This window comes from Microchirus variegatus, assembly GCF_963457635.1.
Source record: "Microchirus variegatus genome assembly, chromosome: 7".
NCBI classification, from domain to species: domain Eukaryota; kingdom Metazoa; phylum Chordata; class Actinopteri; order Pleuronectiformes; family Soleidae; genus Microchirus; species Microchirus variegatus.
Genome location: NC_139808.1, coordinates 3,512,097 through 3,526,321, shown reverse-complemented (window position 1 = coordinate 3,526,321; position 14,225 = coordinate 3,512,097). Strand labels below are relative to the sequence as shown.

Here is a 14,225-nt window from a genome sequence, read left to right as displayed (position 1 = left end):
TGGAAAAGTTTCATTCATTAATAATTACACAGGGCCTTAAAGGAAGCTGCAGCTTAAAAGTATAGTGTAATTTACACTGTGATGAATTCTTTGTGTTGTGGTTATTTGGTCAATGTGAACAAAAACTATTTGATAACATTTTCCAAACTGTGAATCACTCTGAGTCGTCGTCGCCGAGTAAAAAAACATAACACTTTAAGTTGTAAATGTACGAAAACCACATACTTGCTTTGTTCTCTGTGGCTTTTCTCTACTTTTAAACCTGTCAACGCTGAGTCTTGTGAATCAGGAAAGTACCTCTGGTCACGTTGTGCACTCCAGTCTAATTGTGTCTGTGAAATCAACATTATTAGGTTTTTGGAAGAATAATGTTGCACACTCTATCAAAAGACCTTTTAGAGACACATATACTGTAGGTTTATGCAAAGACTGTGGGAGGAAATGTGACTATTTGTTAGTTGAGATGACAAATGGTGTGTTTGTAAATGAACATGCAAAACGACACGGAGGCAAATGCAAAGCAACAAAACAACAAATGCTAATAAACTAGACACCATGCTGCAATGTGATGGTGTACACTAGTGCACAGTAGTCACTAATGCATTATTACACCAACACTCAAAACTACATTATTACACAACAGTTATCACTACAGTATTACGTACTTTAATTCAATATTCTTTATTGTCCGAGAGGGGAAATTTGTCTTGGACTCAAGCTGTGCATATGAATGTCTTTGTGGTACAATAACTAATAAAAATACAATAAAAGCAATAAGGAAATAGAGGCAACAACTCAGTAAAAGCTCTAAAAGGGCAACAATTCTGCATCAGTGGAGAGGAAATCTCTGACAGAACCAGACTCAAACATGTGCGTGGACATCTGCCTCGACCGGTTGCGGTGAAAGGAGAGGCCGAGGAGAGAGAGAAAGTGAAAGAGTGAAACCAGATAGAGACAGAAGAAAGAGAAAGAGAGCAGCAGCAGCAGCAGCAGCAGCAGCAGCAGCAGCAGCAGCAGCAGCAGAGATTATTGATACATAATTATACCAATATCATTTTTAATTATAGCATATAGCAATAAAGACGATAATAATAATAATGATAATAATAATAATAGCTCTCTAAACTCTGAACTCTAAGCCGATCGGCTCCTATCAACTGTCTGAGTATAATCATGGTGAGATGTTGCGATTGCCGCGCCACACACACAGGAAGTGATGCGTTTTATGTCGAGACCGCCAACACTGCGCGAGTAAATCGAGATGCCGGAGTGTGTTTGACACAACGCAAAGAAGTGCTCGTCGAAAGATTCAGCGTTCTGTCGTTTGACAAGATAAGACAAGTCTTTGCCTCTGAACCGGATCTGGATCCTGCAGCCTGCAAGACGAGGACACGGGAAGTAAAGACACAAACTAGGGAGTGAAAGAAGAACAAGTTGATGTTGATGAACATGTAATAATGTCATATTCTAGTCTATCCTCTGAGCTTTTATTAACAGTCTGTTCGTAATAAATCATTACTTCATGAATGTAGTTGGTGTAAATTGGTGGATTTTGACAGTTTGTTCCGTGATGGAGCGACAAACAAACCACCTGTGTCGCGTGAATCATCTCCTGACAGTTTCAACAGAGACACTCCGAGTGCAAACCATAAGCAAATGTCCCGGAAAGATGAAAACCACACACACACACACACACACACACACACACACACACACACACGCCGACGGTTTGCATACAACAATTTCACTGGCACATATTCACATGTTGTCATCGCTCGGGCTTCAGTCTCCGGTGAATCCGCATCATGGTCTCACCTTTCCTTCCGCTGCTGCTGCTGTGCTGGCAGTTCAGACTCGGCTTCTGCGCGAACGCTTCGCCCGAATGGTTCGACAACGTCTCCACCAATCTCTTCAGTCTGAAGGGCGACATTATGCTCGGAGGGCTTTTCTCCATCAACGACCTGTCCAGCGACCTCAGCCAGAGGACGGAGCCGAACAACATCAGCTGCGAAAAGTAAACGCGTTTGTGTGTTTTGTTTTTTTTAAGCGATCTCGTTTGTGTCGTTTCTCAACCGTTTGACTCAACTTTGTTTGTTTTTTTGATCCCAAAGGGTGAATGAATTTGGACTGGGCCTCTCCATCGTGATGAAATACGCAGTGGACGAGATCAACGCCAACCAGGTCGTGCTCCCCGGCGTCAAGTTGGGTTACGAAACCTACGACACGTGCAGACAAGCGGCCGTCATCGTGAGGCCGACGCTCTCCTTCCTCACTGACAAATCCACCAAAGCGCTGTCTGTGGAGTGCAATTACACCGACTATGAACCCAGCATATCCGCCGTGATCGGTCCTTACAGCTCGGAGCTGGTGTCCGTCATCGGGAAAATCTTGGGATTCTTTCTCATGCCGCAGGTCTTTGTCACGAAGATGAAATTTGACTTTTTTTGTTTGTTTGTTCGCTCACCCCACTGTTGTCACTTCTGTTTCAGATCAGCTACGGCGCAACCAGCGACAAATTCAGCGACAACCACCTCTACCCGTCGTTCTTCCGCACGGTGCCCACCGACCGGTGGCAGGTGGAGGTCATGGCGCTCTTGCTGCGGGAGTTTGCCTGGAACTGGGTGGCGGTGGTGGGAAGCGACGAGGAGTACGGACAACGCGGCGTGGAGCAGTTCTCCAAGTTGGCGGAGGTGATGTCGATATGCGTGGCCTATCAGGGTCTGATTCCCGTCTACAGCAACCCCGAGCCAGCGGTCAGGAACATCGTTACTAACATCAAAGCGGCAAACGTGCACGTGGTCGTGGTCTTTTCCGTCGCTTCGTCCGCCGAGATCTTCTTTGCCGAGGTTAGTGTTGGTGGCGCAGAATCCGCACGCGGCGCGTGACGGCGCAACTGTTACACTTTCACCACAGTCCAGTCTATTGCAGGTCGTCAGGAGGAACATGACGGCGGTTTGGATCGCCAGCACAAGTTGGTCCGTCCACTACAGGCTGACGACTCTTCCCAACATACAGTCGGTCGGCACGGTCATCGGATTCACCGACAGGACGCAGAACCTGGACCTGCTCCCCGTCTACGCACACAAGCTTTTCACCAAAATCAGCGAGGAGAGGCGAGCGACGTCCGCTCCGCCACCGGCCGCCGACCACAGCAACCCCTGCCCACAGTGTTGGTACTTATCACCTGCTAATATTACCTTGGTGACGGATCCTACCGTGCAGCGTACAGCTTTCGGCGTGTATGCCGCCATCTACAGTGTCGCGGAGGCACTGCATAATCTTCTGGAGTGCAATTCGACCGCTTGTAAATGGGGACTGGATAGCAAAATCTACCCATGGGAGGTGATTTTATTTGTATTTCTATTTTATTTTTCTGTGTATATATGTACGTATGTACACTCTTAGAAATAAGGGTTCCAAAAGGGTTCTTCTACAAGGGCTGAGGTTCTACCTGGAACCATTTGCTTCTGAAAAACCCCTTTCCCCGAAGAAAGGGTTTTTCAAGGGTTCTTGGTAACACTAATGGTTCCAGTAAGAACCATTTTGATCCAGAGAACCCTTTAAAACCCCTTTCCTGAACAAAGGGTTTTAAAAGGGTTCTTGGTGGAACCCTCCAAAATGGTTCCCGGTGGAACCTTTATAAAAAGGTTCTACCTGGAGCCAAAAAGGGTTCTCCTATGAGGACAAGCCGAAGAACCTTATATGGTTCAACTTAGCACTTTTATTTCTAAGAGTGTGTATATATGTATATATGTATATATGTATATGTACAAGTACATGTATGTGTGTGTTGAATTAAAGAATGCGATCTTTTTTGCAGCTGCTGAGGGTTTTGAGGAATACGTCCGTGAACATCAACGGCACTCATTTGGTGTTTGACAGCGATGGCAACCCAAACATAGGATACAACGTGATTCAGTGGATTTGGGGTGCGTCCGGTTTAGATTTCATGCACGTCGGAACCTTTTATGAAACTCTGTCGATCAACAAGTCGCTCTTCAGGTGGCACACGGCAGACTCCAGGGTAATTTCTGGCATTTGCTATAACTTTTTCAACCCGTCGAATTGTTGGAAATCCAATAAAGTGATGCCACGTGTTTTTTGCAGGTCCCTGAGTCCAGGTGTTCAGCAGACTGTGCTCAAGGGCAAATCCGCAGAGTCAAAGGCTTCCACTCCTGCTGTTATGATTGCATCGACTGTCTGCCCGGCACTTATCAGGAATTTGAGGGTAAACATGTGGTTTATCCACTCTTTTTTCTCACTTACTTTGACTCTTATTTACAGTAACATACAGTAGAGCGACATTGTGAGAAATATTCTGACTTTCCACAGGAGATCATTCAGCTCATAGAGTTTAGTATAAAGGCCAAGGGTCAACTCCAAACTCTTAGTCTGCTCTGTTCAAATGTGACACGATTTCTTTGTGGGTCAATGAGTGGATTTATGAGCCTTGTGTTTTGTCATAAGGAAATAGATTCTTCCAAGATTTAATCCTGCTCAGAAAATGATGTTTTCCAATTTGACAAACAATGCAACGTTTATAATTAATCGTTTGAGAAGCAAATAGGTTAGTTCTTTCATGTCGGGACAGCAGCAGACAACATTGCGCTAGTAAAGCGAGCTGTCGGAGCTCATAATCAAATTGTCCTGTTGTCCTTTTCGCTCTCCAGACGACATCCAGTGCACTCAGTGCCCTGACGGTCAGTGGTCCCTGATCCGCAGCACTGGTTGCACCGAGCCCACCTTTGTGGTGTTGTCCTGGGACAGACCTGAAGCTCTGGCCATGATCCTGGCCGGGTTAGCGCTGCTGCTGTGTCAGGTGTCGGTCGGGGTCGTGTTCCTGAAGCACCGGCAGAGCCCGATGGTCATGGCCTCGGGTGGCACTCAGAGTTTGGTGGCTCTCCTCGGCCTGACGGGAGGCTGCCTCAGCCTGCTGCTCTTTGTGGGTCAACTGTCGGACACGATGTGTCGTCTCCAGCTGCCGCTCACCTGCTATTTCCAAACGATTGCGCTCTCCATCGTCGCGTCCATCTCACTGCAGGTGAGGAATGACTATATAGGCCGTTTCTCAATATCCATACTTGTGCGTACTTGTCCGTACTTGCGTACTCCCGTACTCGTGAAAACGTCATCATGCCTCAGTCCAAGTTCTGTTCCATTTCTCAAGAACGCGAGCAGCGAGTACGGTTCTCATACCCGGAAGTGTGTTCTCGCTCCGCCCATTTTTACCAAGTATGCATCGGGTGGTGACTTGAGCGTACTTGGGAAAGCCATATATCCCAGAATGCATTTCGGCGGAACATAGCAGGATAAAATGCAAATATAAACCTGAAATAAACATTTTTCTGTGTCACGGAACGCAGTTTTGAAATCATTTTAGGCGAGAAATGTGTCATTTAGAATCCAAACATGTGGTTTGTGTATTAAGATATGATGTATTTATAGTTTGACAGCGGCGCTGTCGGAGGTGATCAGCTCCGCCTCGGCGAACGCTCGGTGCTCACAGTGCCCGGCACAGAGGAGCGTTACCTCGGCCTGGACAATATTTTATAGTGTATAAAATTTTTAAAATGTGAAAATAACAACAATATATGCATTTATCAAAAGTATTTTATATGTTCATTCATCAACACTGTGGGTGGCGGTAATGAGGCTTAAGTGCTTGGCACCACCCGCCATTCAAACAGTAGAACAAGGAAGTACACCGTTCCAATTGAAGAATCGTGCTCGTGTACTCCCGTACTTGGCAAGTATGTACTTCAGTCGTACTTCTCAAGTATGTACTTCCCAAGGATGCAAGTACGTACTGGCATACTTGGGTATTGAGAAAGGGCCATAGACTGGTCACTATAGCACATTGTGAACGAGCTAAAAAACTTTTCTTTTCCAACAGATATTCTACGTGACTGAGTTTCCAGACAGAGCGGCCTCTCAGTTACGTACGATACGAGGCTGCGGCAGCTGGCTGTTTGTGCTGGCGTGCTGCGTCGTTCAAGCCGGCCTCTGCGGCTGGTTCGCTGCCCGGTCGCGGTGGCTGTCTGAATACAAGGCTAACATGACCATCAACTTTGTGATCGACTTCCTGGCGTGTCCGGTGGAGCCCTTGATGGGATTCGCCTTAATGCAGGGCTTCAACGCTTTACTGGCGCTGGTGTCGTTCATGGCCACGTTCATGGCCGTGAAGCCTCTCCATCAGTACAACCTCGCCAGAGACATCACCTTTTCCTGCCTGATCTACTGCGTGATTTGGGTGACCTTTATTCCAGTTTACATAGGCTTGAATGACAAGGGCAGAACCATTGTTCACGTTTCTTTCGACCTGGGAAGCAACCTGGGACTGGTGGTCGCCTACTATGTCCCAAAATGCTACTTGCTGTTGAGGAAGCCAGACTTAAACAAGCCAGAGCAATTCTGTACTTTCCTCGAGGCTGTTCCACCAAGACCAGTTGAGGAGGAGCCACAGGCACAGCCTGGGAAATAAACAGCACAATATTTATTTAAAAAATACATGATTATTTCTATGTTTTGTATGCGAGTGAAGAAGTATACTACTTTATACTATATATATATATAAATATATATATGAATAATTTTCCAATCACGAATATTAAAATCACATAAACTGCATGTAAAAAGTAAAAGTGTTTTATCACTGAAATTGTTATAGTTGTATTAAAATATATATTCAGTAATACTACTTGTAATTGGTTGTGTATGCTAGAAAAATATTTTAGCAAAATGTTCATGTTGTTTACAATTAAACACACACACTGAAAACAATAAAATGATAAACTGGATGTGTGAGTTATTGTTATTTCAGTCATTTTTTTGCAGCAGCAAAGATAAAATGCAAAATATAAACACTACAATCTGCCAAATTATGATTTTTAATATATATTTATTTAAAATCATAATAATAATAATCCTGGTGTACAGAGGAAACATTTTAAATGCATGTTTCGTTTGTATTTTTTTTTTTTTTTTTTTTTTAAGATTCAGTCATATTTTATAGTTTAAAAATTGACTCGCCGCTGCCCTCTGGTGGATAAAATATGTAATGGCGACACTGCTTCAGAAGCACTGGAACCGTTGTTTGGTTTTTCATCAAGTGCTGCAAAAGTCTACTGCACGTGCACATGATCATGTTGTTTGCAAGAGAAATAATCACAAAATAACTTGATACTAAATCACAGTCGAACACAGATTTATTATCGCCAAAGAAAATGTACATTCATTCATATTTACTCCTTATAGTTTGTAATGTAATTTGTGTCAAAGTATCAACAACAATGGTGATTATTTGCCTCTGATGAAACAAAAATGCATATTTAAGTGTATCAGCACATGTTAAGCAGCTGAATTCTTAGACATTTCATTATTTTATAATTCCAAGAGAGTAAGAGGAGTCTTTTCTAAAATCAATGAGTTTTGTTTTAAATGAGTGAGCTGTCCATGCATCAGTTTTAAAAATGTTGATCTCATATCATATTCTCTGACCAATAATCACTTTCGAAGCTTGATTTTAACCCAATCAGAGGAGGGGATGGGGGCGGGGCTTCTTACACTTAAAACGTAAGGTATATTTATTTAAACACGTGGCTAATTTGTCGGAGTTTTATGTATTTGTACATGTTGTTATCAATATTAAGATTAGAGTGATATTACCTGACCTTCTTCACTGGTGTTGCTGTCTAAAACTACCTGAATCGTTCACTTCCGGTTCCGGTTCTCTTAGCAACGGTTGCTAACAACTGAGGCTGCTGTTGTTCATCTTCAGAAAAGTCTCCGTGTTTGTCACTTTTAAGCTGGTGAGACGAATTTATTTTTACTATATAACCATAACTAAGATTAATTTAATATTCTGTAACAGCTATGAAGGAAAATGTCGACTTTTAATGGTTTGTAATGTGTGTGTGTGGTAGTTTCCATAACATTTTCTATAATGCCTCATTTTAACTATTCTGTATTTTATAATTAAACATGTTGAACTAGATTTATACTAATATAGAATGAGGTTGGATTGTGACGACACTGGATTTAAAAGTCTGATTGAATATGTTTATCTTATTTATGGTCTTTGAAATAATAGTAATAAGGACTTTATTTCTCTGTAACCTTTCAAAACAGCCATTAAAGTGCTTCACAAAGAGCAGAGATCGGTAAAACAATGAAAATACATTTTAAAAAGAGATAAATAAAATACATGCTGTTTCAAAGAAACTGCTTTTTTGAACATATTTGGGTCTCAGGTTCTGTTTTCATTGGACGTTTCAAAGCCGTATATGAAATATAAATATAGATGTCTTTGATTTAAATGAATAATCAATTGCATATTTACTATATACATGTGTTTTTGTGTAAAATATCATCACATCACACTTTTATTTCTTACCAGCAAAGCAAGTGCACTCTCGGACAGTAAGGAGATGGATATCGATGGTACTATTAAATTATTATTATTATTCAATTAGCTTTCTCAAATGATATAACATGCCTTGTGTGAATGAATTAATTAATGAAAGAGTTGTTTGACACTGAAACAGAATCAGAGCTCGCCAAACTGCAAAGACAGTTCAGGATCATGGAGGGAGATCGACAGGCTTACAGCATGGAGGCCAGAGAGCAGATCCGCAAACAACAGTGAATAATAAACCAATAAATAAATAAATAAATAAAAACATTCACCTGCTCTACGTTTTTACTTGAACCCTAATCTGTTGTTTGTGCGTTGTTGTGGGTCAAAAGGCAGGAGATGGACAAGTTGCTGAAGGAGCAGCAGGAGCTGCATCGAAACCTCGGTGCGTCTCAGAGCTTGTGCCGCCATCAGCAGGACAGCGAGGACGCCGAGAGCCTCCGAGCTCTGCTGGTGCAGAGGGACGTGTTGGACGAGGAGCTGGGCAAAGAGAAGCAGTGTCACAAGGACTTAAAACGAGAGGTTATTAAAGTTGTTGTTTATTATAAAGAAACCAGACGTACGTGTCCTCATGTCATGTGTCTGTGTCTGTGTCTGTGGGACAGATTGCAAACACCGAGGTGAAGCTGACACGGCTGAGAAAAGGAGACGTCAACGGTCACGACTCTCAAACATCTGAGGTGCGACGGACCAAGAAGGCCGTGCAAACGCTGGAGTACAAACTGGACAGGGTGAGTCATGATCTTCTGCCTGATTACTGTAATACTGCATCTCAGGGCCGGCCCCAAGGCATAAGCGAACTAAGCCCCGTGACCACTGGAGGGCCCCCCAGAGCAATTAATTTAAAAAATGAATAAAAAGTTTGGATTGCTGTAGTTTATTTAGACTTTGTCTCCCCATTTTTACCAAAGCTTTTTCACAGTTTTTACATAGTTGTCAGATGTGATTATTTAACGTTATATTTTATTTATAAACCATATTTAAGACCTTGTTTTCCGGGTGCCTCTGTTGATTTACATTATTATTTAAAGGTGTATTATGTAATAAATCTAAAGCAACTGGCCATAAAATCCTCCTAATATAACACAGAGACTCAGGAATAATGTTCATATAACAAACTGAACTCACCAACAACAACAGTACAGACAAAATATTTGCATAAAAAAAAATATTTTGCAGACTGCGAATCATGTTTATGTTTTGAAATCATGTTTTGGCGTCATGTGGCGCCACCTACTGCCGTCTACCAATCATCAGCTGCCGAGCAAACCACGGGTTGCCAGTTACGTCAGAAAACGAAACCTCAAATACGTCGGTATTTTGAATTTGAATGTAGTAACTGTTTTTGGCCACATTCTTACATATGGCACCTTCAAGTATTTATTTTATTTAATGCTGTGGTTTTTTTTTTACATATAAAAGTCACATCTTTGTATTACAGGAGTGTAATTGATTGTGCACATGTTTAGATTTTCAGACCTTAATATCTTTTTTATCTATTTTATTTATAAACCGTTTGGTTTTATGTATTGATTCTCTGTGTCGCCAGTAGGGGGAGTTGCTGATTTTGCCAAATACTAATGAATGAATTAATGAAAGATTTTTCTGTTGGTAAATCTGGTGTCTGCTTCCATGCAACAAAAAGTTCTCACATAGTTAGTTTTACAAGTGTATTCGTATGCGTGACAGAGTAGGATAACTATACCTTTAGTATAGTAGGTGTGTGAGGGCCCCAAAATCAAATTTTGCTCAGGGCCTCATGGAGGCTTGGGCCCGGCCCTGGTGCTGGATCTTCTTCACATCCTGCTGTAATTCGTGTACAACCTCCTTCTCAGGCTTCGACTCGCTTCAACGAACAGCTGACCAAAAACGGCCACCTGAGAGAGGAGCTGCAGACGCTTCAAATCGAGCGCGTCCGTTTTCAGCAACTCCACAACAGGTTGGACAAGGTCAGACCGTCGCACGCAGCTGATGATGACGCAACGTTTGTGTTTGTTGAGCTGGTTATTTTGTGGCTTTACGTCGTCACACACGTCGTGTGTGTTTTCTATAGGAGCTGCAGGATGTGCGCAAGAAGATCGGGGAAATGATCAACCTGTCCACTGCTGCGTATGATGCCAGGTCAGATTTGAAAGAGTTTGTTGTAAAAGTCTGGATGTGCTCTCCGTGATCCCCTGAATTTATTGTTTGTTTTTTTTTCTCTGCTAAAGTGCGGAGGCTCAGTCCAAAGTGACTGCGATGAGGGAAAAGGCGGTGAAGGACCTGGCCCAGTACAACGCTGAGATGAAGGAGCTGGAAAGGGTGATCGCACACGAGAACAGCCTGAAAGACTTCATGACCACCAAGTGCAGCGAGAGGAGCGGCCAAGACGTGGGACACAGGCAGCGTATGGCGTTCAAAGTTAAAACAGCATGTTTTTTTTACATCATGCTATACACACACACTCACGATCGGTGGTCGTTCCAGTGTCAGAAGTGCAGCAGCAGCAGCAGCAGAGGATGGATGCGGGGGAAGAGTCGCTGGACGCTCTGGAGGAGGTTTTTGCAAGAATCTGCACAGTGACGGAGGAGAAGAACCTGGAAATGATGGTGACCAGATTCATCCAGGGTAAATCTTACCAGCACAAGACAATTCAGATTTCATATTAATGCATACATATGGTCTGAATGAGTTCTTTGATTTGGATTTAAAATGTATCACATGGTTGTTTTTATTGCGCAGCTGAAGACCGGAACTTGGCGCTCTTCAATTTTGTGAACGAGCAAAACACTGACGTTGAAGCCCTGAGGGATCAAATCAACCAAGTAAGTATGTTTTCTCTTCCCGCACTCTTAGAAATAAAAGTGCTAAATAGAACCATACAAGGTTCTTCGGCTTGTCCTCATAGGAGAACCCCTTTTTGAAAAGGGTTCTACCTGGAACCCTTAGTGTTACCAAGAACACTTTACTCAGGAAAGGGGTTTTAAAGGGTTCTCTGGATCAAAATAGTTCTTACTGGAACCCTTAGTGTTACCAAGAACACTTTACTCAGGAAAGGGGTTTTAAAGGGTTCTCTGGATCAAAATAGTTCTTACTGGAACCATTAGTGTTACCAAGAACACTTTACTCAGGAAAGGGGTTTTAAAGGGATCTCTGGATCAAAATAGTTCTAACTGGAACCATTAGTGTTACCAAGAACCCTCAGAAGCAAATGGTTCCAGGTAGACCCTCAGCCCTTGTAGAAGAACCCTTTTCGAACCCTTATTTCTCAGAGTGTGGCTGGTTCTTTCTTGATTTCTTGTTCACAGTCACAAAGAAAACATCATTATTTCCACCAAGGAGTGTTTTTAGTCATAGTTTTATGTTCGACTTTGAAACAGGATAACTCAAAAATGTAAAGGATGAATTTGAGGCATTTTATTCATCTGAAGCATGTGATGAATGTGCAGATGCAAGAGGAGATGGAGCGCTTCCGAACCAAAGGTTCGCAACAGGAGCACGATCACCTCTCTTTGCTCCGAGACGTTGACGGACAGCTAAAGGAGACCGAGGCCCGAGCCGATCTCTACGAAAGCAAAGCCAGCGTCATCAGCGAAATCCTGGACACGATTAAAACAGGTTTGGCAACAACAGTTCATTTAGAGTCATTTCTTAATGATTCCATTGCATATAAATGTGTGTGTGATGACTGTAAAGTGCTTTGAGTGGCATACAGACCATGTTATTATCAGGATCTCGCTCAAAAACGTGTACTGTGTGTCTTTGCATCTCACATACGCACCGATTCATTACTAAAATGCTACACCGAGCACATGCAGCTTTGGATTAACCAAGGAACGTCTGACTTTTTGACTTTGTCCCTCTGCGCAGGAGTGAACAGCACCTTCTCTAAGCTCCAGTGCGACCGCTCCGTGATGGAGGACATGCTGGGCCTGTCGAAGGGCATCAGCGAGAACAACATCATGTTCTATCTGGGTCTGGTGGAACAGAAGACGAACGAGCTGCTCACCATTCAAGATTTCCTCAACTCCAAGGTTAATCTGCTTAAACTGTGGCTCCCGGTGGGAACATCTTTGCCCTTACGTCTTAGCGTAAAACGCAGTTGTTTATACATCTGCACTACCGTTCGGGGGTCGCCTATGCAATTTTGTTGTGTTTTCCATGAAAAGTCACACTTTTATTCATCAAAAGAGTTGCGATATGAATAGAAAATATAGTCAAGACATTGACAAGATTAGAAATAATGATTTTTAGAACAAGCAAAACTGTTTTCAAGGGTTTTCTAATCATCCAATAGCCTTCTAACGCGATGAGCAAACACACCTTTGCCAACACTTTTGGAACCCTTATTTCTAAGAGTGTACATTGAAATTGTACATATTAGTAAAGATATTTAAAGGAATACTTTAATACTTTATATTACTAGAATAGGGTTCGAATTTTTGAAAAATGATCCTTCCCAACCTCAGTTTCCCCTGACTTTTTTTTTGTTACGTACCCACCAGTGACACTTGGTCCCGTTAGCAAAGATAGCAGACACTTTTTACATTCTGGGAATGAGGTCCTGTCCCCCTACAGGTGGCAGAATTAGCGTTGCAGTTTCAAGCCTCGGACCAAGGCTAGGAACAAGTGTCACTGGTGGCATATACCCCAGAAAAGAATGAAGATACAGGACCGTTCAAAAGTTTGGGGTCACCGATACAATTCTTCCAAGTTTTCCATTAAAAGTCACACTTTTATTCATTTTGCCCTTTCGTCAAAGAACCAGCAAAACTGTTTTCAGCTGTGCTAACATCAATGCACAAGGGTTTTCAAGGGTTTTCTAATCATCCAATAGTCTTCTAACGCCATTAGCAAACACAATGTACCATTAGAACACTGGAAATAGGCCTCTATACACCTATGTACATATTCCATTAAAAACCAGACGTTTGCAGCTAGAATAGTCGTTTACCACATTAACAATGTATAGAGTGTATATTCTTATATTCATTGAAAAAAAGTGCTTTTCCTTAAAAAAGAAGGACATTTCTAAGTGACCCCAAACTTTTGAACGGCAGTGTGTATAACTTTTGTTGCAGGATTTAGAAAAGGACTACAATCCAAGAGACCTGGCTAAAATCCTTTTGGGTCAAAATCCAGAGCAGCTTCAGGAAAACTCCAAAGTCCAACCAACAATCAACAGGTCTGCCTTTTTTTTTGGACCTTTTGGATATCGACGTATTTGTAATAATGAAAAATCTACACACACGTCCTTACAAAAACACGTGTCTCCTCAGTGTGGCTCATGATGCAGAGGAGGCTGTCGTCGCCGACGAGGAAAGACCGCTTTCACAGGAAGAGCTGCGCAGAAGAATTATACAAGTGAGTTAAAAAAAAATAAAGGTCTGAAATTACTTTTCATTAGATGAGTTTTTGTTTTTTTTTTACATATTTTGGTCTCAAATGTGATTTGTGTAGGTTCTGTAAGGAGCAGAGTTCATCCTGTGCAAGGACAGCTGGGACTCGCTGGAAGACGGGGGTCAGACACATTGACCTGATCAGTTTATTAATAATAATAATAATAATTAAACTGTTCTCGTTGTACACAGTCTAAGGTCGTGTTTTCACTATTTAGCATAAACGGAGGCCACGGCGATTGACAGAACTATAGCTTAAAATCTTTGCACACGTGCACATTAAAGTCCTCGCTTAAAAGCTTTGTTTGTGTATTTGGTCTTTTGTTATAATGAACATGGGGGCCCTGCTACATAATACAGTATATGGTGATTTGTTTAGCTGGAGCTAATTTGCTTTGGGGCAATTAGCTCTGGAGCCATAAAGATTTTCAGAC

General features: G+C 42.4%; 2 protein-coding genes across 2 annotated transcripts; both read left to right on the top strand.

Moving 5' to 3' along the window:
* Positions 1-1,805: 1,805 nt before the first annotated feature.
* tas1r3 (taste receptor, type 1, member 3) lies at positions 1,806-6,481 on the top strand (the record flags this gene model as incomplete). The annotated part of the gene is made up of 8 exons (XM_083892597.1): positions 1,806-2,014; positions 2,112-2,412; positions 2,490-2,846; positions 2,929-3,342; positions 3,821-4,024; positions 4,108-4,228; positions 4,671-5,041; positions 5,894-6,481. The coding sequence occupies 8 exons, from the start codon at positions 1,806-1,808 to the stop codon at positions 6,479-6,481; spliced, it is 2,565 nt and encodes an 854-aa protein (XP_083748723.1).
* Positions 6,482-8,515: 2,034 nt separating this feature from the next.
* odad1 (outer dynein arm docking complex subunit 1) lies at positions 8,516-13,861 on the top strand (the record flags this gene model as incomplete). The annotated part of the gene is made up of 13 exons (XM_083892596.1): positions 8,516-8,640; positions 8,746-8,935; positions 9,019-9,144; positions 10,249-10,362; positions 10,467-10,534; positions 10,624-10,799; positions 10,880-11,020; positions 11,135-11,217; positions 11,842-12,010; positions 12,263-12,426; positions 13,474-13,577; positions 13,672-13,756; positions 13,853-13,861. 13 exons carry the CDS (start codon positions 8,516-8,518, stop codon positions 13,859-13,861), a joined length of 1,554 nt encoding a protein of 517 aa, XP_083748722.1.
* Positions 13,862-14,225: the final 364 nt, after the last annotated feature.